This window comes from Tachysurus fulvidraco, chromosome 8, assembly GCF_022655615.1.
Source record: "Tachysurus fulvidraco isolate hzauxx_2018 chromosome 8, HZAU_PFXX_2.0, whole genome shotgun sequence".
Taxonomy (NCBI): Eukaryota; Metazoa; Chordata; class Actinopteri; order Siluriformes; family Bagridae; genus Tachysurus; species Tachysurus fulvidraco.
The window spans coordinates 16034892-16057997 of NC_062525.1; the positions used below are offsets into that span (position 1 = coordinate 16034892).

At 41.5% G+C, this 23106-nt stretch overlaps 1 protein-coding gene across 4 annotated transcripts; it reads left to right on the forward strand.

Annotated features, from left to right (window-relative positions):
* Window positions 1-396: 396 nt before the first annotated feature.
* Window positions 397-23080, forward strand: LOC113637130 (Snf2-related CREBBP activator protein). 4 transcript variants are annotated; one of them, XM_027137585.2, is made up of 34 exons: window positions 397-792; window positions 2375-2448; window positions 3355-6314; window positions 6882-7091; window positions 7209-7394; window positions 7515-7655; window positions 7806-7995; window positions 8180-8349; window positions 8457-8544; window positions 8658-8747; window positions 9053-9205; window positions 9334-9551; window positions 9786-9963; window positions 10069-10205; window positions 10299-10468; window positions 10607-10799; window positions 10920-11056; window positions 11217-11403; window positions 11689-11858; window positions 11955-12106; window positions 12236-12403; window positions 12495-12656; window positions 12790-12963; window positions 13594-13884; window positions 14196-14338; window positions 15000-15310; window positions 15423-15625; window positions 15955-16124; window positions 16332-16528; window positions 16667-16781; window positions 16878-16994; window positions 17116-17295; window positions 17393-17476; window positions 17588-23080. In XM_027137585.2, the coding sequence occupies exons 3-34, from the start codon at window positions 3552-3554 to the stop codon at window positions 21578-21580; spliced, it is 11841 nt and encodes a 3946-aa protein (XP_026993386.2). In that variant the 5' UTR covers window positions 397-792; window positions 2375-2448; window positions 3355-3551; the 3' UTR covers window positions 21581-23080. The 4 variants fall into 4 exon arrangements, with proteins under 4 accessions (XP_026993386.2, XP_026993389.2, XP_026993388.2 ...); XM_027137587.2 differs by lacking the exon at window positions 397-792 and adding an exon at window positions 891-1036; XM_027137586.2 differs by lacking the exon at window positions 397-792 and adding an exon at window positions 1451-2040.
* The last annotated feature ends 26 nt before the right edge of the window (window positions 23081-23106 follow it).

Here is a 23106-nt window from a genome sequence, read left to right on the forward strand (position 1 = left end):
GAATAGACAGATAAATATGTAGCATATGTATAGCATGTAATATATATTGGTATATATGTAAACATATGTACAGCATGCTATATATAGTTTTATATGTAAACATATGTACAGTAAATAAACAAATGATATTAGTCAGAATGTACAGTAGGGTGTATAGATACACATAAATAAAATAGTACAGATGTATGTAAAGCACAATATGTGTAGAGGATGAGGAGTATAAAAAATACAATATGTAATATGCACATTGTATGTATAGTTTTACAGAAGTTCTATACAGTATTTTTAGTGCTCTAACGGTGTAGTGTAGAGTTCAGTAGTGATGGTGGTCCCTGTTCCTGAACCTGCTGGTTCTATATAACAACAGTCACCTTGCTGGTGGCAGCCAGCAAAGTTGTCTAGTTGCCAGAACCATTTAAAAATGTCTCTGTAATACAACTCACTTAAAAGCAACACCTACAAACAGTCTAGTTAGCTGTGTGAAACGCGATGCGGAAATAGCGCAGTTACACAAATCTCGCGAGATGTAGATCCGCTCCGCACTTTGTGAGCAGTCGCTCGTTCCTCCATTTCGCTGCGTCGAAAGTCTCCTCCCCGCAACCGCTAGATTCAGCGATCCAAACCCAGTCTCTCTCGGACCGGTCTTTAACTTGCTCAAACGAACCTGCCAGTACCTCGTTGGGTACCGAGAGGTAGTTTGGAAAACCCCAATCACGGATTGAGTGCGATTTGACGCGGATGGTGACTCCTTCAACGACAATTTAGTAAAAGAAAAGTGCTTGAAAATTTCAGGTAGGTGGGAACTTAAGATGGCGGCGACGGTGGAAGGGGAGGAGGGGGGGGAGACACTGTATGCGGGAGGGGGCGGGGGGTATTTGGAGGCAGAAGGGGACTTTGATATGGCGGTTTAAGTTCACTTTTATGCATTGGTGTGATGAACACAACCTTGAAGAATACAAGGAATTCAAATGGCTGTATGTCAGGCTGACTTTTGTGCCAGTCTATGTGGCACTTTAGGCGTGTTTATAACCTGAAGGTAATGCTATTAAACTTTTACTAAACCTTTTTTTGTTCAGTCTGTCACACTGATCAGCCTGCTGTTTGAATTCACTTCACCTAAAACGTTATATAGCTGGAATAAGGTTCCACGGATACACACGCGGTTCTGTGTAGCATAGTTCAAAACACGAGTGGGACCCAACATACAGCCTGTACAGTTTAGCACATAAACTCCTGCTTGTATCATTCTAGATTTATTTATATTAAACAACAACAATGTACGTTTCTCCCACCACTCACAAACCCTTACTTTGTCTTTGAAGAGAGTCGTATTGACGAGGGAATTTGATTGCGAACATATTGCAGGATTATAAATGTTGACAGTCATCTTTTGATCAACACGCATGACCCCGCGTAGTGACGTCACTGAGTTGAGCCTCGGCTAATGCTAGCTAGCTAAACAGGCGGCTCACGGTGTATGATCGGACGAAGACAGTGTTACCTTCACGGAGTATTAGATAAGTTAACAGCGCAGGAACGCTTGCGTTTAACCAAACAATAAATACAGCTCGGTCTTTTTCTCATACAAGTCGCATCAGTTTACGCCGCTTAAGCTTGAGATTGGCGCGTTAGCTTGCTGGCTAATTAGTTAGCTAGCCGCTATGCTAACTGCGCGTTCTTTAAGTTTCCAGTGACAAAGCACCGATTATATACATTTGTCTCCACACGCAAATATGAGACTATGGCGTTATATCGAGCACAGACACTTTTGGATGCGGTTCTTAGTGATTGTGTTTAAATGCACAGCAAAGATTTTCAGCCGCTTACTAAACTCACTGTCGAATAGTGAGGCATCTTTTGTACGTTTGACTTACACTTTTAATAAAGCTCAGATTTGTCCTAATGTCCTAATCAGTCATATTCCGTATCACCCTTCACAACACTGCTGGCTGCAGTGAGCGCAGATGCAGTTCAGCCTGTTGGATACATGATGAGATGAGATGTCTGTGATTGATTGTCATTACTGAGCTCACTAATTTGGTAAGATGAAGGACCATATTCCTTTAACAAGTGCACATAGAAGCCAACAATATCTTGCACTTTTTGTCAGTATAGTAAATCTCACACACTGTGGATGATAAAACGCTGTTTGGTGATGCAACAATATTCATGCTGTTCAGCTTCTTGCTCACCATCATTGAAAGCACATGTAGGAAAGTTTGAGGAAGTTTTAGGTAGATGTAGGAAGTTAACACTTAAACAAACGTAGCAGGTCTGGGTAATTTGTGTACATTTGTTATTATAAACCGTAATTTGTTTTCAGCATAAAAAGTGCATCACATCTGCCTGAGTATCTCTGGTTTTTCTCCCCCAGATGCTGCGGTGTCTTTGATCTCATCATCCTGGAAGTGGAAAGCACAAAAGAGACTGGGCCTAAACCACATACAGGTGATAAACCCTCTAGTTCTCTGTTAATTGCATATACATTAGAGATGTGCGGATCAGCACACTTCAAGTAAATCATCCACCCGCACCATAATTTTTTCTGGATAAGATATCGGCACCCGATCGTCACTTTACAATTATACTAATTCTTAGTTTTCATTATGATGATATGGTCAGTGGATGATTATTTAACAGCGCATTCGGTGCAGTTGGAAAAATCTGTGTGTAACATAATTCACCAAACAGATGCTATTTATTAATTATTTATTAATTTATTATTACTCTCTTTCAGACTTTAGCTGAAATGTCACTGTTTCTTTCAACTTTTATAAACTTTGTTTACTATATTTATGCTTCTCTATTATTACTATGCACCAACACAAATTCCTGTAAACGTAGACCCTACCAGTAACTGGCAATAAATCTGATTCTGCTTCTGATTCTGTTTCTGAAGTTCCCGATCAGGCAAGTTATTCCCAATAACTCGTTGCTTATAGGCTACAGAATACAACGTATATTTATAGCCCTACAACAAACTGTGTCAGGATTCAGATGGTTCTGCTGTGTCTCAAAAACCCGGCCTGCTGCATTAAATGAGTGTTTGCTTGCACCGCTTGTTGCAGGAATGCCCAAGATTCTCCTTGCAAGCCACTGCAGCCATGATAATCAATCTTGTTTCTCCCAGAACAAAAGCAAATTTTCCTCCATTTAGAGTATGTAGTTAATATTTGCGTCATTAATGACTTGCTCCCATACGATGAACCCACCCAATCAAAATGCACCAGAATAACATCAAAATTAAATTTATTACGCAATGGATATAACGCTAACCCATGGATATAACTATGCATCACTAGTGTACATCTTTGGTGTAACCATTTAAAGTTATTCTTATTTTTTTTGTTTCAGGTGCTGTGTGTAGCGGAAGCAGTCCAGAAGGAGAAAGACTTAAGGAGGAGGTGGTGCAGCAGCGCACCCCTCCGGCTGTGGCTGTGCTGGGTGGCATCCCAACGGCTACACAGAATGTGGCCGGGCCACCCCAGCATGTCCTGCAGCCGGTCCCAGCTGCCTCACTACCACCACCACTACTTGTCCCTGCCACTGAGATGGAGCAGCAGAAAGCAAATACACCGGCTGCAAATGAAGAGCAGTCTGCCACATTGGATTGGCAAAATTGCAACACCCATGAGCCTAAGGAGAAGTCAGCCTTGGACTGCAGTACTGAAACGGTCCAAAGACAACCTGTGCCTATGGCTGCAGGAAGTTCAAAAAACACACTCTCAGACAGACTTTCATCTTGTGACACAGTCACTGTTAGAAAGGGGCAGGATTTGCATTATGAGTATAACACTGAGAAAACAAGTCTTGAACAAAGGGAGACAGAAATGGCTCAAGGAACTGACCATTGCCAGGACTGTACCTCTATCCATGGAGTTGCAGATAAGAATAAAACGGGACCCATGGCTCCAGGGAAAGCATATCTGGAATGCAAATCAAAGACTGGTAAAGAGGATATATGTGGAACAAAGCACACAGCACCACAACAGAGCACCTGTATCCCCACAACTCAGTTCAGCTCAGCAGTCTCTACTGCACATACAACAACAGACAGAGACCACAAGCAACCTGGAGACACAGAGCAGTATCAAACGGTACCATCTCTGCACTCTGCTCAGGGCGGTTTACTGCTTGAGTGTGATGTCCAGCAAATTGTGCAACAGCCTCTTGGAGCAACAATCATCACAGCCAATGCAGAAGTACCTAATGAATCCGGGATTGTCAGTAGTTCAAAGGATGAAGTCACAAAAGAGGGACTTGCTCCAAATGAACAAGGGGTTGTTGGTTCGAGTTCAACATCATCTGAAAAAGAGTGGCATTACTCGGACTCAGGAGGATTATCTGCAAAGCGAGGAGAATCTGGCTCTGGACTACCTGTTCTCACAGGAAATGGAAATGGCACTCCAAATAACACAGACGTGGATGCTGGATGCTTCTCTGAAAGTTCCCAGCAACCTTCTCCTGTTGCAGTTTCCATCCTTAATGCTCCCTTGCTTCAGAAAACACCCAGTCCCTCGAACCATCCTCAGAACACACACTTTACACAAGCGAACCAGCTGAGCCCTGACTGTGTGAACTGCTGTGAAACGCCTAAATCTGTTTTAATAGGGAACAAATCTAGTGTGAGTGGGGTAGAGGAGATAAAGACGGTTTCTTTAGATGAAACAGGAGTAGATTGTGATATTTCTGTTAAAGAACCAAAGGTGTTGGGGGATAAGACATGCACTCACGAAATACAGTCCCCCAAAGTGACTGAAGGGTCCCATGTGGTTGCTTGCAGCGCATCACATGGGATTGTGAAACAGAATGACTTTGCTGAAAGCATGCAAATGAGTCCATATCAAGATCACCAGCCAGATGGGAGCTATATACTAGACAAAAACAAATGTACAAATTCAGAGGGATTAGACTCAGATCAGCCATGTCCCTCCCAGGTTAATAATGACTGTTTGATTCAACAAGAGCAAGAATCCATTCTAGTAGATCATAAGCTCACACAGATGGAATGCCTAAATGATGGTATTTCAACATCTGATAATATTAATGTGGTTGAAAAGCATGATGAAGTTTCAGATGCTTTTTCTGGACTCAATGCTGTTGAAATGAAAGATTTAATTGACGTAGGTATTCTTGTGCAGCCAGGGATGGAGGACACATGGTTAGTGGTAAGCGATCACTCTCCATTGATAGATGGGCAGTGTCAAAGTACAGAGGAAGCTGAGATGATCGATGTTAGCACAGAAGCTATGGGGCATTGTTCTGAATCACAGACATCTGTTGCTGTCTATGAGTGCACAGTACCCTGCTTTCCCCAAGATGCTGTTTATGAAGCTGCTAATCTGCTGTTACCAGAAAAAGATGTAGAAGTACCTGTAGATAAACATTCTTTCGAACCTTTAACAGAAACATTAACACAAGAGCTTGATACTCTTCCCTCGCTTCCATCAACCGTTTTAGCATCACAGAATGTTTTATCTTCCCCAGCCTCTTTAACCTCTTCAGCAAATATTTGCATACAAAATATACAAACTACATTTTGTTCCAGTGCTGATAATACAACTAATGTATTAGCTTCTCCCCTAATTACAAGCCCTTCTACTGTGCAAGAAGAACAAACAAAGTCCACAGAAAGTAAATCAGATTCGTCCCAGATTTGTCTTTCATCGAGTGTTATCGATCCAAAGTTGCTTATACTAAAGAGAGGTGAGGCTTTCCTCAAACAACCTCGAATGTTGACTCTAGTTTCCAGGAACCAGAGCCCATCTGGTACCCCAATTGATTGCTTAGACGGAATCTCTGTAGAGTGCCTTTCAGAATATGACTTAACTACGGACGGTGCAGCTGAAAAGGCAGCCCAGATACCTCTCAGCTTTCATGTCCTAAATGCTCCCTGTAATGTTACTGCCTCATCTTCAAAGGATGAGTCTAAAAAACAGGCCTTAATCAAATCAGAACATTTTCTAGCAATTGAAAAACAGATTCCTTCAGATGATTCTTTATTGAATTCTGCATCATGTACCCAAACACAGACCCATAACTCACCAAGACTGCCTTCCAGGTCAGGCAGTATGTGTAGTAGCATCACTGATCAGTCTGAAGGTCCTGCTAACCAGCCATGCCAAGGTTCTATGCTCTTTGAGGTGGAGGAACATTTACCAGTTCAACATTTGGAAGAAATAAAGGATGCCCAAGACAACACTATGGAGCAGCTGGATGCTTCTATAGGAGAGAGCAGTGAGGGAGAAGCAGATGGTTCTTTAGAAGCCCAGACCAATGAAAGTGTTGTTATTCCCAGTCCAGTGCAAAATACGGTAAGGAAATGATTGTTGGTTGTGTTTAATGCTTATTTTATATATAAATCATGCAGTGTAAGCTATATTGCTTAATTGCTTGCTTTGTCTTTGGTTGGATTTCTTTTAGAACGCTAGCCATTAAAGAGAATTATCATTAAAATAAATAATTAGCCGTCTGTAAACCCTCTTAACTGTTTTAGACTGCTTTGTGTGCATGTTCACATGGCCATGTGAATGCCATCCAATTATGATGCTTTAGCTGGCTACATGTTTGAGTTATTTGTGTATTGCAGCATGGACAGAGCAGGACAGACACACTGTTTTTTTGTTGTTGAAAATTTACGTGTCTTCTTTTGACAACTTTTGACAAAGTTTTGACAACTTTGCAATCTGCAAACTCCTCTGAAGCTTAGTGAGAAATCACAGCAACACATATTTGCATATTTTATGAAATGAGGACATAAATAAACTAAGAATGCATGTCTTTATAGATCCAGTAGTCATCTTTTTAAAAATATTCTTGAAGGTCTCTGTCTGCTTTCTTTTAGCCAAGATCTATCAAGTTGTTTTTTTTTCCCCCCACAGGTTCGCCAATGGATAGCAGGCAGGGGTACATCAAGCTCCACTCCCTCCACATCTCGTACACCTTCGCCACCTCCCACTTCCTCCTCTGTAGACTGCAAACACAGTTTGCCCTCTCCCCAGAACTCTGCCGGAGCCTCTCATTCAGATCAAACATTCAGTCAGCGACCTCGCTCAGAGAAGCACACTGATATGGCAGAACTGGCCAAACATGTATGTGAAAAAGTTTTTGATTTCCTTTGAAGATGATGTAAGCATACACGAGATGATTCCTGCAAGGTTATTGCATTGGCTTGAAAAATACTGATAAGTATTTTACATTTTTCATAGGAAGCAGAGATTGAGCATCGGTCACTTGCGCTGAAACGTGAGGGTTTCTGGTCGTTAAAACGGTTATCTCGTGTAGCCGAGCCACTCCGGACCAAGGTACATTGGGACTACCTTTGTGAGGAGATGCAGTGGCTTTCTGCTGACTTTGCACAGGAGAGACGCTGGAAAAGAGGCGTAGCCAGAAAAGTAAAACTGCAATTTTTTTTATTGTTGTTTACTACCAATTTAAGTACTTTTTTGATATTTGATTACAAAATATATTTGATGGAGATTTTAGTTTGAGTAAATTGACATGGGTTGTGGCAGGTGGTACGGATGGTGATGCGCCACCACGAGGAGCTACGGCAGAAAGAGGAAAGGGCAAAGCGTGAAGAGCATTCCAAACTGAGAAGGATTGCTGCGTCCATTGCAAAGGAAGTCCGTGTGTTTTGGAGCAGTGTTGAGAAGGTGAGTTGTTGGATTGTGGTGCTGAATTTGCAATTCCAAAAGCTGTACAATTTTGTTTGTGAATTATGTTAAAAGACTGACCTTTTTAAAGAAACATTTATTGTCCATCATGTTTATTTGATGGTCTCTTTCACATTTACACCACACAAGGTTGTGCAGTACAAACAACAATCTAGGCTTGAAGAGAAGCGTAAGAAAGCCCTGGATCTGCAGCTCGACTTTATTGTCGGCCAAACAGAGCGCTACTCTGACCTGCTTAGTCAGTCTTTGCACGCCACGCCTGCAGCCCCGACCAGCGTACACACTCGACAGAGTCAGCCTAATGTACCTGAGGACGATGGTAAGAAAATGTTCCCGCACTAAAGATATCATCACTTGTGTCTTAATGTGTAACAGTTTTTCTGTTCGTTAAGTGCACGTTCATTTCTGATTCAAGTTGGTGGTGTGGAAAATCATTAAGACACATTAAGACAAGAATTATTATTATAGTATTACAAGAAGCAAACAAACTTTGTTTTTTATAGATATTGACTTTGAGCCTCCGTGTGAGGAGGAGGATGATGAAGAGACAATTGAAGTGGAGGAGCAGCAGGAGGGGAATGATGCAGAGTCTCAAAGAAAGGAGATTGAGTTATTGAAGCAGGAGAGCACACTGCCACTAGACCAGCTACTCAGTACACTCACGCTCCCCCAGGTAATGCAGGAACTATTAAAGATAAGCAACACTTTTTGCATTTTTTTTTTTTAGTTCTGTTGTCTGTGCTAGACTCGTACATACAGTGACTTATGATTGTCATGCAGGGCTCTGCATCTGAGGATGAAGCATCTGATGATTCTTCCTCTACAGTTGAAGATGAGGACAAAGAGTTTTCAGCTAATGAGGAAGATGGTAAGTGTGATTTTCTTATTATATATCCATATATTCATTATAGTATCCACATACATTTCTTAAAGAAATATCTCCCTTAAATCAAACAATGTAAATCTTCTCAACTTTTAAAGCGGAGGATATGGAGGACACCATTGCTGCGCAGGAGGTGATTGAGGGAGATGGAGACCATGCAGTGGAACTTGATGACTTGGCTAAAGAGGGTAACCTTTTTATCTATCATCTTTTTTATATACATCTCGCCCTGTTTTGATGAATGAACCGGAGTTTGAATCCTGATCATTCCCAAGCCATCCATGCTTGTTTTTTCACATAGATGGGTAAGGTACAAATGGACCAACAAAAAGCTTTCCACAGTATAACATTTTCACACACCTTTTTTGGGAGTCTTGTTATCTTGCACTGTTAAACATACAGACAAATTTTGAACTTTCTATCACTTAATCAGATACCAACTTCTCAGTTGAGCTTTTTATCTTTTATTGTATTTTGAACACTTGTTCTTCAGGTGAGTTGAGTATGGAGGAGCTTTTAGAGAAGTACAAAGGGGCTTATGCCTCTGACTATGAAGAACCTTCAGCATCACCAGAGTCCTCAGAGGGAACTGAAGATGAAGAAGAGGAAGAGACCGAGGGAGATGAAAGTGATGATGCCTCCTCAGGTAAAGTGGTGAATTCTTTTTTTAGTGTCTTTTATTCAAAAGACAAGAAAGACTAAAACAAACATACAGTTGTCAGGAGAAGTAATAGTTATGGTCAAATGTCTCATTTCTCTAAATTCATTTATCAGATTCAGCAGAAAACAGTGATGAAGAAGATGATGCTGAAGCTGAAGAAATTGATGATGAGAATGAAGATGATGGAGGAGAGGGAATGGAGGTTTTACTAAGGGAGGGAGACCACAGCCCCACTTTCCCCACATCTCCACGTCCCAAAAAAGAGATCAGCCATATAGCTGCTACTGCTGAAAGCCTTCAACCTAAAGGATATACCCTGGCCACAACAAGTGTAAGGGATCATATGTTGCTGATGATGTCTGGAACCCTTAAGACTTAGTTATAGATGTGTTAATTATAATTTAATTACATTTAATGAGTTAAATGAGTATCTTTTCTTTTTTTTTTTTAATTACATTTGGCAAAAACACAGGTAGTGTATGTTTAGAATTAATGATGATTAATCAATTCATTGTGATTGTGGTTAGAATTAATAAGATTTACCTAATAAATATGCTATATCTAGGTGAAAACACCTATTCCATTCTTACTTCATGGCAACCTACGTGAGTACCAGCACATCGGACTAGACTGGTTGGTCACCATGTATGAAAAGAAGCTTAATGGCATCCTGGCAGATGAGATGGGACTTGGAAAAACTATTCAGACTATTGCCCTGTTGGCACATCTAGCTTGTGAAAAAGGTATGCAGATATCTAACAGTTGCATCAAAGAAACTAATTTTTCATTTTGTCAATACCTGACAGGGGAGTAATTGTACCATTTTGATATCTTTGTATTTCTTGCAGGTAACTGGGGTCCTCACTTAATCATTGTGCCCACCAGTGTAATGCTGAACTGGGAGATGGAGCTGAAACGCTGGTGCCCTGGCTTTAAAATTCTTACCTATTATGGCAGCCAGAAAGAGCGCAAACTTAAGAGACAGGTAAGCCTGTACGTTTAGTCACTGGTATCAGACTGACATATCCTAATGATTGTCCTAATGATTGTGATGTTTTCTTTCTTATTCTTTGCTTAGGGCTGGACCAAACCCAATGCTTTTCATGTGTGCATCACTTCATATAAGCTGGTTTTGCAAGACCATCAGGCATTCAGACGCAAGTCCTGGAAATACCTCATTCTGGATGAGGCACAGAACATCAAAAACTTCAAGTCCCAGCGTTGGCAAAGTCTGCTAAACTTCAACAGGTGCTCACAGAATATTTTTTAATGTTTTCCACTTTAATTCTGTTCTGCACCAGACATTTGTCTTCTATTTATTTTTTTGTTCAGAATTTGATATTGCTCTGGCATGATTTCTCTTCTCTGTTTCTGTTGCACGTGAAGTCATCGGCGGCTACTGCTTACTGGCACTCCGCTGCAGAACAGTCTGATGGAGCTGTGGTCGCTCATGCACTTTCTCATGCCGCATGTCTTCCAGTCCCATCGTGAGTTTAAGGAGTGGTTCTCCAACCCACTGACTGGGATGATTGAAGGCAGTCAAGAATATAATGAGGGACTTGTGAAACGACTGCATAAGGTGAGCACTCTCATTTCTGACAGAGAATGATTCTTAAATAATTGTACCCACACCAACAAATGGTTGTCTTGTAATAGCCTGTGACAGTCTGAATCACAAATACTTAACCCTTGCCCTTAGGTATTAAGGCCCTTCTTGCTCCGGCGTATCAAAGTTGATGTAGAAAAACAAATGCCCAAAAAATATGAGCATGTTGTCCGCTGCCGCCTCTCCAAAAGACAGCGCTTTCTCTATGATGACTTCATGGCACAGGCCTCGTGAGTGAAGTCATTAAATTGTATGATTGTTGACTTGGGTGTTAAATAAGTCGTGTATAGCAGCAGAAATAGTTTGTTTGTTTATTCAGAAATCCTTCTCTTTTGTAGATGATTGCATTATGTATTTTCTTATCCATTTGCATGTATGACTGTTCACCAGAACGAAGGAAACCCTAGCCAGTGGACACTTCATGTCTGTAATCAACATATTGATGCAGTTGCGTAAAGTGTGTAACCATCCCAACCTCTTTGACCCACGTCCAATCCAGTCTCCCTTTATCACTGAGACTATAACATACACCACTGCCTCCCTGGTTCTGAGAGCTTTAGAGACATCCCCTTTCCAGGTAAGCATTTAAGGCACTTAGTTCATGTTTAAAGTGGCCAGAATTAACCGTTAAAATGTATGTTGTGTTTTGTTAGTCAGTTTTAATATTTGTTCTGTGATGCTTTAACCATAGTAAAGAAATACATTTAGTTAGTTATTAAAGTTACTAAAGTAAAAAGTACTACTAAAGTACTGCTGGATTTTCAAGGCAATATTTGTAACATATATTCTTCTAGCTAGCTTTTATTTGTATATTGATCGCTATGATAAAACAGCCATATTTCTAAATTGTCTCATCTCACAGTGCTGTGACCTATCAATGTTTGACCTGGTCGGTCTGGAAGGCCGTGTTTCTCGGTACCAAGCAGATGTTTACCTTCCACATAGGAAAGTAACATGCCAGCTGATCCAGGAGATAATGGAGTCCCCTGAGCCTTCACCTAGACCTAAACCTATTCGAATGAAGGTCAACAGGTAATTGATGTTTAATTGTTTATGTAGCAATGTAAATTAATTTATCCAATTCATGATTAACTAATTATGAGTTATTGGAATGTGTTTATGCAAAAGGATGCTTCAGCCACTCCCCAAGTCCGATGGACGTTCAGCAACAACACTGAATAACCCTCGGCCCACATGTCCAGTCTCTCCTGCAGTTCAGCCTCCATGGCCACCTCTAATAACTGAGGTCACCCAGGTTCCTGTACGGCCGACACCTCAAGGTCAGTGTGGTGTTTTAGTTCTTTGTGTAATGCTGACTAGCTGGAACAGTACTAACTGTTTAATAAATATAGCTAATTTAAGACTTTGTCTTTAAGTTTCTCCTGTCATTTCTGTTGCTTCTCCACAAGCTCCTGTATGTCAAAGTGTTACCTCTACGGGGTCTGCAAACCCAGTTTTGAGTATTCGGCATGCTTCACCTTCCGCTGCCCCAACGGTGCCCATCACCCCTCAACCCCCCAGCAATGTCTTGACACAGAGAGTGCTCCTCAGCCCTGATATGCAGGCCAGATTACCATGTAAGTTTCGTGAGCTGTACTGCTAATAAACAAATGAGCTATATGTGTTCAGCATTGTTTTTGTTAAAGTAATATTAATATTTTTGTATAGCTGGAGAGGTGGTGAGTATTGCCCAGCTGGCCTCCTTGGCTGGTCGTCCAGTGTCATCCAGTCAGGGCAGTAAGCCTGTCACATTTCAACTGCAGGGTAACAAACTTACCCTATCTGGTGCTCCTCTACAAGTGCCTGTTGCCCAGCCACGGTCTATCCAAGGTGAGTGCATTCTGTTGGCCTTATTTGCTCTGAATGAAAAGCTGTGGCCGGGTTAATTTTCCTGCACACCTGTCTGCAAGTACTGGTTTAGTTTATGGCCTAACACTTTGTCCTGTGGTTGTGTGCCCTTTAGGAAATGTAATGCATCTGGTATCCAGCGGTGGGCAGCACCACCTTATTAGTCAGCCAGCTCAGGTTGCCGTTCTCCATACACTTAGTCAGTCAGGTAGCATCTCAGCAAATCCCAACCCAACCAGCACAATCCCATCCTGCTCTGGACTAGCGGTACCCCTCACTGCTGCTCAAGGTACTGGTGCTGTCCTTGAGTTTATTGCACTCGTTTTGACCTTGCTAGCTGCAGTGCTGTAGCCTGGGTACCAAACTACCTGTTACTCAGCAGAGCAAGACATAAGTGCATAAGTGGCCATTAGAGGGGTAAATAAGCAATTGATGCTACAAGGCCTATATGATAGCAGTTGAATTCATTTTTAAACTATGATAAAGTAATGAATTTGTTATAAGACTCGGAAGTATTATTAGATGGTAAGTTGCAGGGTAGTGTTTCATGGATGTTGTGGTTTTGGTGGTTCTTTCTAAAAGCCAGTATATGGTATGTTTAAATTGACAGATGCTTCTTTTTTTTTTCTACTTTTGATGTAATATTTTGATACATGTTTTGCTTTTGTAGGACAGACACAGAGGCATTTAAAATATGGATAAATGCTTCTGCAGTTTTCAACTTTTTTCATTTTGTTTTCTTATTCAGCTGATTAGGTCATGTCTACAATCATGTTGCCAGACCCAACAACTGCATTAGCTCTGCTACTGTAATCCATAGTATGGTGCCCAGTCCAAAAGAATTGGCACTTTTTATGTGTATAATATCAGGTTGAGATACTGAATAATGTTTTACCCATATTATTTGCCATTTATGCAGTTCCATCACCAGGAATCGTAAAGATTGTTGTTCGCCAAGCCGCAGGCAAAGAAGTTGGGCAGGTCCCCACTCTGGCTGTGCCCCCATCTCCTCGTGTTGCACCTCCTCAGTCAGTTTTGTTGCACCCACATGGGACCCCAAGCTCTGCTCTCAGACCACCTACTCCACAACAGCCTTCCCAGAGACTTCCTGTTCACCCTACACCACCTCAAGCTCCTACCTCAAACCCTGGCCAGACTCCACCAGCACGTTCGGTGCTTAAAGTGGTGGATGAAAAATCTCCAAGCACAGGTGAGCAATATCTGAATAGGAATTTGCAGCACTTTTATGTTGTATAGGAATTTACACACACACACACACACACACATACACACGTGTATGTGTGTTCTAATACTGTGTGTGTATGTATATACACATATACACACACATATATAGTGTGTGTAGTATTTGTGTATAGTATATGTATATTGTATATACCGTATATATTTTCTGTGGATTTGGTTAAGTGTGTTGTGCATGGTAGACTTATTCTTACAATATAGGTCTTAAGTTTATGCCAATCTTGGTGACTTTTTTTTTTTTTTTTTTTTTGTTTCCTTCAGCTAAGGCAAATGCTTCATTGGTGGTTGAAGAGAGCAGTAGTGATGTTCTTACTCTTAAACCCGTGTCCTCGTCTCAAAGTCGTGCATCTGGATGTCAACGTCCCCGAATCCATCCTCAACCACCACGAACCCCATTTCACCTGGTACTAGTTAAGAAGGAACGATTGTGACACAGGGCATTTTTACACCTGGTCACTTCATGTGTTTTCTCTGATCCGATAGCTATCTGATTTGTTAAAACTGTTCCATTTACATTAGGCCACATAAATGCGTCTTGGCGAATCGGAAATCAATCTGATCTTTCTACTCCTGCCCAAACTGCAAATATATTTTACCTCATTTCCGGGGTGTATGCAGTTTTCAGAATGCGATCAAAAAGAAGACAAAAAACCTATGACGGTTATGCTACAAAAAACAGCATTTACTGTTTGCTGCATTTTGGCTGATGGCAGCAGTGCATTTTAAGACCCGACGAGACACCTGGGTGAAAGATCCGAGCCAGATAGAGCTGAGGTATGTGGCTTGAACAACCACATTTATTTAAATCTGTCCAGTTTCATCTGAAATTCATCCCAGACAACCACCTGAAGGATTTATATCCGTCTTGAAAACGTTTCGGAGGGCATTTAAACCTGGTCTGTTTACGATCAGATAGCTATCCGATCACAGAAAACGCATGAAGTGACCAGTTGTAAAAAGCACCATAGTGTCATAATATTGGACACTATGGTGTTAACCCATATTAAAATATTTTACATGTCAATATAGGATCAACAGACTTGACTATTGTTCTCTTTTTGACAGACATGGCTTGCAGATCGTCATAAGGCCCAGAGAGATAGTCGGATCTCTCAAATCTTTCAAGTAAATGAATTACACTGCAATGTAAAACCTGTGTTTGGTCAAGAGGTTCTGGATTTTCTCACCTTCCTCCCAGGCGCTAGTTCTATTCCAGCTCGACCTATCTGTAACAGGTGGCGCCACTCGGGATATAGTTCCTGTCTCATTGCTCAATCCCAACATAAGAGTGAGTACCTGTACCAGAGCAAAATTCTCAGAGGAGCAATTAACAGCTCAGAGGAAAGGCTCCACCTGATGTCTGAAGTGATAAACAGGTATGCGTACTGTTCCATTCTTAAACTCTGATATCCTATACCATCTTGAATTAAGTCTGTCCAAGTTTGTATGTATTTTGTTGTATAATCAATGCCCCTTTGTACCCTACAGGTTCACGTTTGTCATCCCTCCAGTGGAGGCCAAGCCTATCACCATGCATAGCTGCCATCCACCTCCTTCTCTTGGCTACCAGCAGGCACTCTTTTCCTCCAGACTGTCTACTCATCTTTCCCCACTCATGCATACGGTGCATCGCATTCGCTGCAATATGCGGACACATTTCCCTGACTTGCGACTTATCCAGTATGATTGCGGTGAGTATATGTATGAGTACAGTGAAAATTGCAAATCTCTACACAAATAAACTCTATTATTATGTAGCCGTGAAAGCTTTAGTGGTAAGAGAGGTATTTTTCTTGGGATACTTTTCACAGAAATATCATCGGCTCCACAAAATGAAAAAAGGAAAATTTTATTAAAAAAAGCACAAATTGACTGATTTACACAAGTAGGTTTAGGGAATTTCAGAAACCTACAAATGAATCAAGGTGGTTCAAACATGCAGTAAATGTTTGGTGCACATCTAGAAATTATTATTTTGTGCATTCAGCTTACTTTATGTAACTTTTATTATGTAAATTAGGCAAGTTGCAGACTCTCCATCTTCTTCTGCGGAAACTGAAGTATGAAGGTCACAGGGTACTAATATTTACTCAGATGACCCGCATGCTGGATATACTAGAGCAGTTCCTCAACTACCATGGCCACATTTACTTACGGTTGGATGGCAGCACACGAGTAGAACAGAGACAGGTAAGGTTCGCAAATTTAAGAAATTGCAAACTGAGTAGTTAAACGTACCTCCATGACCATTAATTTGGTGGTGTTATGCTTTTGAAATATTTTTTCTACTCACACAACCTAACAACCTATCATATATGTCACCTTTTTCAGATGTTTTTGTGCCACTACCCAGGCTCTAATGGACTGTGTTGATATTCTCCTCCATTTACCTCTTAGGCCCTGATGGAACGTTTCAACGCAGACCGTCGTATCTTCTGTTTCATCTTGTCCACCCGTAGTGGTGGTGTGGGAGTAAATCTGACTGGGGCTGACACCGTGGTGTTCTATGATAGTGACTGGAACCCCACCATGGATGCTCAGGCTCAGGACCGCTGCCACAGAATTGGACAAACCAGAGATGTTCACATCTATAGGTACTGGTTACAGAATACAGGTTATAAAATAATCAACAGGATTCTTTCTGTACAGATTATGCTTTGAGTCAAAGGTGCTTTAGTGGAAGATGTCTCTCTTCTTTACACTGAATCTGTGCAACATTACATTTTATTTAGATTAATCAGTGAACGGACCGTGGAGGAAAACATTTTGAAAAAAGCCAACCAGAAAAGAATGTTGGGAGATATGGCAATTGAAGGGGGTAACTTCACAACCGCATTTTTTAAAGAGGTACATACATTTATCAAACCTTTCAAATTCATATGAATGAGACATGGTTAATGTGAAATATTCACGCTTTGTTTTTGTTTTATTTTAAACAAACAGCAAACGATCAGAGAATTGTTTGATGTATATGAAGGAGAAAAGAAGGATGCCGAATCAAGTGTACCATCAGATGACGAGGAAGCCATCAACAAACAACGAACTACTATTCTGGAGCAGGTAAAATTTTATTCTCTTTACTAAACATAGCTAGATCTTACATTAAGTACAAACTCTTTGCATAGTTTAGGGTATAAGTATTTGTTTATTTGCAATTTGATTTATTTCCATTTCTTGTCAGGCTTTGTGTCGTGCTGAGGATGAAGAGGACATAGTAGCAGCTTCCCAAGCCAAAGCAGAGCAGGTGGCCGAATTAGCCGAATTTAATGAAAATATTCCTCTGGATGATGGTGAGAGTAGAGACCAAGAAGAGGAGGAACTTTCCAAAGCTGAGCAGGAAATTGCTGCTCTGGTAGAACAGGTAACAATTTATCTTTATGCAAAAACTTTCTGTAACACATCTTTGTGTTTTTAGATTCATGCTACTTTTTTATTGTCTTTTTCTTGCTTTTTTACAGCTCACTCCCATAGAGCGATATGCCATGAATTTTCTGGAGGCATCTCTTGAGGAAATTTGCAAAGAAGAACTGAAACAGGCTGAGGTAATCGCTTAAATAAAAACTTTACTTCAAGACATTGGATTACAAGATGCTTTATTATTGTATAACTAAAGGTAATTGCAGTTCACATTGATCGTTTTGTCATGACCACAGGAGCAAGTTGAAGCTGCAAGAAAAGGATTAGATCAGGCAAAGGAGGAGGGTCTCAAACTGCATCAGTCATCTGATAATGATGACGACTCCATGCCTCACACTCCTGAGGAACACCCGCCAGCTCGGCGTACACGCAGACACAGAGAAAAAGGTGCCCCCTCTACAAGGGTCAGTGGTAGGCTTAGAGGGGCACCAGCTAAAATGGATATTTCTACAACTCCTCCATCCCCAGACAGAGAGAAAGCGAGGAGAGTGGAGACAAGTGTGAACCGTGCCTCTGGCCCTAGTTTAAGTCTGAAGTCCTCCCAGTCCAGAGAAGTGCCTGAAAGACTGCATGGTGACATGCAAAGAAGAGCAGAAAATGAAGATGTGGCCTCATCAACATCCATAGTTGGGGCACCTCAGAAACTCCAAATTGATCAGAAGCTCTCTGATGCAGAAAGTTCCAGTATACCATCACAACATAACAAACCCCTCCCTCCAGTGCCTTCAGATGCTGCCTCTTTATCAGTGGACCGACACTCCAGTGGACATACTTCAACACTACCAATATTGAGAGATACAGCGGATGAGCATGGAATAGAGACAGACAACACCACCACACAGCATTTGATGAGAGAGAGAAGGACATCTATATCTTCAGAATCTATTTGCTCTCCAGAACATCAGTCAGACCAGGATGGCCAGCATTCACTCTTTCCTTCACTGTCATCTCCACATTCTCGTTCCCCACGTAAGCGCCAGTCTGCTGATGAAGAGGTCCTGAAGGGCCTCCCAGAAGATTCTCCATCTGCAAAGGTTCTTAGAAAGCTTCCTGGGCGCCTTGTCACTGTGGTTGAAGATAAGGAACCTAAGCGAAGAAGAAGGGGGGAATGTGGAAGTGGAGGAGTGCACACTGAAGGGTCCTCTGAAGAGACAGAGCAGGCTGAATCCTCACAAGATACAATTCCCCTTTCACCAGTCCAATCACCTAATGAGAAGTCTCTTATTAAATCACCTTCAGCATCTCCCTCTGAGACACAGCAAGGACAGGAACAGGCCTCCCCTTCCTCCCTCACAAATTCAGCGAGAGGCTACCACCCTTACTCACCTACACACCATTCACCAGACATGCCTGTCCTTCGGAACTTACCGGTACGCCGGCGCTTGGAGACGGAATCTCGCATGGCTGCTCAATTAGGAGAGCAGTTCCTAATTAAAGGCAGAGGGCTTGACAGACGTGCTCCGCTGTCGCCAAAGAAACAGGAGTCTATTTCATCTAAGGATGGTAGTTCCATTCCCAATGTTGCATCTGATGCTAATGTAATCTATTTCTCACCTGGGAAGCGTAAAAGAGGTCGGCCCCCCAAAATGTCCCCTAAGCCACAAGAACCCCCAGAACAGGATATCCCTGTTGCAGCTAAATCTACAAGTGACGAACAAAGTCCACCTCAGTCACCAAAACGGAAGAGAGGACGACCTCGCAAAGATTCTACTACAATTGCAGTAGACAGTGGTAAACCTGAAAATGAAGCAAGCTGTCATACAAGCCTGTCATCAACTTCACAGGAAAGTCTTTCAGCTGAAAACCTTAACTCACACAGTTCAACTCTTAGGCCTTTAACTGTGCCCTCTGTTCCTGAATGTTCAACAATAAACTCTGAAGCCTATGGTGTGTTTGAATTGTTTAAAACTGCAGACTCTCCCCAATCTCCTAAAACAGACACTCAGAACTCTCAGTTCAATAAGCCCTCTCCTCAAACACATTGCTTAATCTCAGTTTCACAAACATCCACCATAGAACCGTCAAATGATCAGACAGATTTGAAGTCCACAGCTCCAAACTCTGTCTCTCCAGACCTTTCCCTTGAAGCTCTACCACAAATTCAGACAGAAAATGCTGCTCAGTCCAACACAAATCCTTTATCACAGCTGCCTGCTCCCACTCCCAGTGAGGGTTTTGTTGGCTCTTCTTCTAGGCCTACCACTGAATGCATAACTACATCTACATCCTCAGTTTGTCAAAACAGTCAAGTTACAACAATATCCTCTGAGCTCTCAACTCTGTCAGATAAAGGTAATGCTTCGGAGATGTCTCTGAAATCTATGCCTATTGAATTGTTAGAACAACCAAAACTTGAAAACAACATATTAGGTGCAAGTCCTGTATTAACCTCTGTTAGTGACACCTCAACTGCATTTGCCCAAACATGTCAGCTTGAAAAAGCTGATCGAGTATCAGTTCCTGACCTGACTCAGTCTTCTGTACAACCTGACGTACCACTGGAAACTACATTTAATCTAAACCAGACAAATGTTCTTTCTCAACCTAAGCCTGAACTAACACAAACAGCCACCACATATTCAAGCCAAATACCGATCGCCCCTATATCCTCTCCCAATTCTCTTGAAATGGCATCTGACTCCCCTAAACAATCACCTGCGTCTAGGCAGAGAACTGGGCCTGTTGAAGAACAGAGAATTGAGAATCAGCAAGATCCTTCTGCACCAAAAGAACATGGCTTAATTGAATCTACAGAAGAAATGCATATAGACATCTCTGAAAAGTCTGAGAATGCAGAGAGAGATCATAGCCAGTCAAAGGCAAAAAAGAGGAAATTGGAAAATTTGCCAGAGGATCGGGGGTCTGCTACACTCCTAATCTCAGAAACACTGATGCAAACCACTCCTGTGAATGTTGTGGCTGATGCGCAACCAGAAGAGGAGAATCTGACAAAAAATCAAGAGTGCAAAAGTACAGACAAAAAAAGAAACATTTGTCGACAAAGCAGTCAGGAATCTGTTCGTTCCTCGTCTCCGTCTTCTGTTTCTTCCAGTGGTACACTCTCATCTCAGTCAAAAAAATCTGCAGAGCGCAGTATTCCAGCAAAGAGAAAGCGGGTGGAGAGAGATTCAGAAAAAGTTAAAGCGTCTGATCAAGAGCCAGTGAAACCTGAGAGTCAGTGTTGTTCTTCCTCCGATTCAGAAGACTCCACTGGTCAAGAAAGACGTCTTACTCGTTCATCACTCAAAAGTTTGGAGAAAGAGACCACTAGTGATAAAGGTGACAAAAACAGTAATGGGCGCAGAAGGTCTGACAAGAAAGCGACCAAAGAACTGGAGTCCACTGCATCCACACCTGTTAGGGTAACCCGTAAATCCATAGGCAGCCAACCTATTTTAAAACTGACTTCACCAAACTCATCTGAGCCTGAGGTGCTAGGCAAACGATGCTCAGCACTCAATGCAGCTGCTAAGCTTTTGGCAATGAGAGGAAAGGGACCAGATCCACCAAGTTCCAGTACCAAATCAAAGGGTATACAAGGACAACAGTCCACTCCTGAAAAAATCAGTAAGTCTAAAGGCAAACAAGACCAGGACTTCCCTAAGACAAATTCAGTTAACAAAACAGAGTGTAGTCGACAAACCCCAACTTGTTTAACAGACTCCCCACCGTCCACCACTGGAACAGGTCTCACTGCCTCCCGCTCTACTCGACAAAGACCAGGAAATCTTGTGCCTCCTTTGGAAACTGAAGTTAAAAGAGTGAAAAAAGAGGAAAAGAAAAAAAATCCAGATCAGAAGGAGGAAGCTGAGGAAGAAAACCGAGAGACAAGGTCTTCAAGAGGGCACAGTGCTTGCAGTAGTGTAAGCAGTGAAAGAGGTGCAGGCAGCAGCAGGAGCCGGAGTAGCAGCAACAGCAGCCAGTGCACGCGCAGCTTGAGCTCAAGAAGCACTGGTCCACCACACTCACACTCAAGAGCTCCTTCATCTGGTAGTGACACAGAGAAAGGGAAAGGCTGGCAGAAGAAAACGGGAGAGAACCGAGGCCGTGAAAGCAGGAGAGAAAGGCATTCAAAAAATAATGAGAAGCCAGAGCCCAGTGCTGGATCAAATGAGGGAACTCCTGACAGGGTGCTGAGGAGTGTTGCGGCGCTGGCAGCAGCTCAGGCTCGCACTCCAGCTAGCAACACTCGTTCTTCCTCCAGTCAACAACGTCAGTCTAAAACTTGATTCAGGATAAGAGATAATAACTGAGAACTTCAGTAATGAGAGCAAGGTTTTACGGGTTTTAAGGAACGGGGATCAAACTTGCCATTCTTTAACACTGTCTGGGAGAGGTCAAAATGAGTCTATTGCATTTTGCAATAAGAACCAAACTTGGGTGCATTCTCATTCTATTAAGCCATCTTGAGTGTGAAGAGGAAACAGAGATGCAGGGCAGATGTGGAGATGTTTACCCATTATAAAAATATGGCATTTGTATGGTCTTAGTAATAAGATCAAAAGGACTGTACCTAACTATACCACAAGAACTTTAGACAGCTGGGCAAGGGGCAAGAGTTGTTTAGTTCACACTATGTACTGTAGTCATTTAAAGACTGGAATACTAAAAGAAGTATCTGTTAAATGGGTCATGTGTACCCTTTATACGGAGTTTACTTGTGCTGCAAAGGTTGCATAAAGTAATTTATGCTGTTTGAAAGAGTCATTGTTAAAACATTTTTAAGCAGCTGGGCTATACAAAATGTTTGCCTAGTTGTTGACTATTGTTTGTTTCAAGTCAGTTGGTAAATTAAGAATATTATGTGGTTTCTTCCAGGGTATGAAGAGAGCAGGTCTGTAAATGTGATTTTGCTGCACTATGCTGGAGTTAGTCTCTACTCAGACCTCCATGTCTTGTGTAATTTTTCTTTTTCCCTATAAGTTTCTTTTAAGTCCAGGCTGCATTTCTCCATTTGCACATCTTACATAATACCCCTGGATAGTTTTTTTTTTTCTTTCTTCTTCTTCTTTTTTTTTTTTTTTTTTTTTTTTTTTAAACAGTGCTTTCAATCAAGTTAATTAATTACTGGTACCTCACACTATGTATATCTGAGCTTGTGAAAATATCTTGAAGTCTGCTTGTCCTTTGCTTTCTGGCAATATGGAGATGAAATGCAAACTCGTCAAAAAAAAAATTCACCTTTTTCCAGAGTATTATTGGTCAACTTTCTATTAAACTTTGTTGTTGAACAGTGTCAAGTTAGTGTGACAAAGTGAGAGTGCCTGTTGATCCACATAGGACTGGATCCCTGTATGCCTTGTTAAGAAAACAAATTTGGGCTTCAAAGATTTTTAGTGTTTCAAGTGTAATAAAGAGATTTTCCATCCAGAACTACAGGAGGTACATCTGTGTTAATGTCCAACCAAACTGAAGACACCTCTTTAGTGTACATTGCTGTTGTCATCCTTTTTTTATTCATCCGTTTTATGATAAAACTGAAAAGAAATTCTTCTGCATAAAACTTTAGAATTTTTTTTTCCAGCAAACCCTTGACAGTTAGTTGCTGTCATTATCCCATTTTGGGGTAAATACTTGTTTTGGGGAATGGGTAGAATGTGGTGATAGTCTTATTTTTATTTTGTCTCTTTGAATGTTACATTCCTTTTGTTCCCATGTAATTCCACATTGTTTTACTTGAAAGATTGAAACGACAAAAGTCAGTTGAATAAAAAGACCAAAAATAGCAATATTTTGTCATGTGGTGTTAGATACG

Excerpts from the sequence above, each read along its gene's own strand:
- LOC113637130 (XM_027137585.2), top strand. The coding sequence starts at position 3,552 with ATGGAGCAGCAGAAAGCAAATACACCGGCTGCAAATGAAGAGCAGTCT. Across the intron at positions 7,092-7,208 it reads TGGCAGAACTGGCCAAACAT|GAAGCAGAGATTGAGCATCG; the intron begins GTATGTGAAAAA and ends CATTTTTCATAG. Across the intron at positions 16,125-16,331 it reads CACGAGTAGAACAGAGACAG|GCCCTGATGGAACGTTTCAA; the intron begins GTAAGGTTCGCA and ends TTTACCTCTTAG.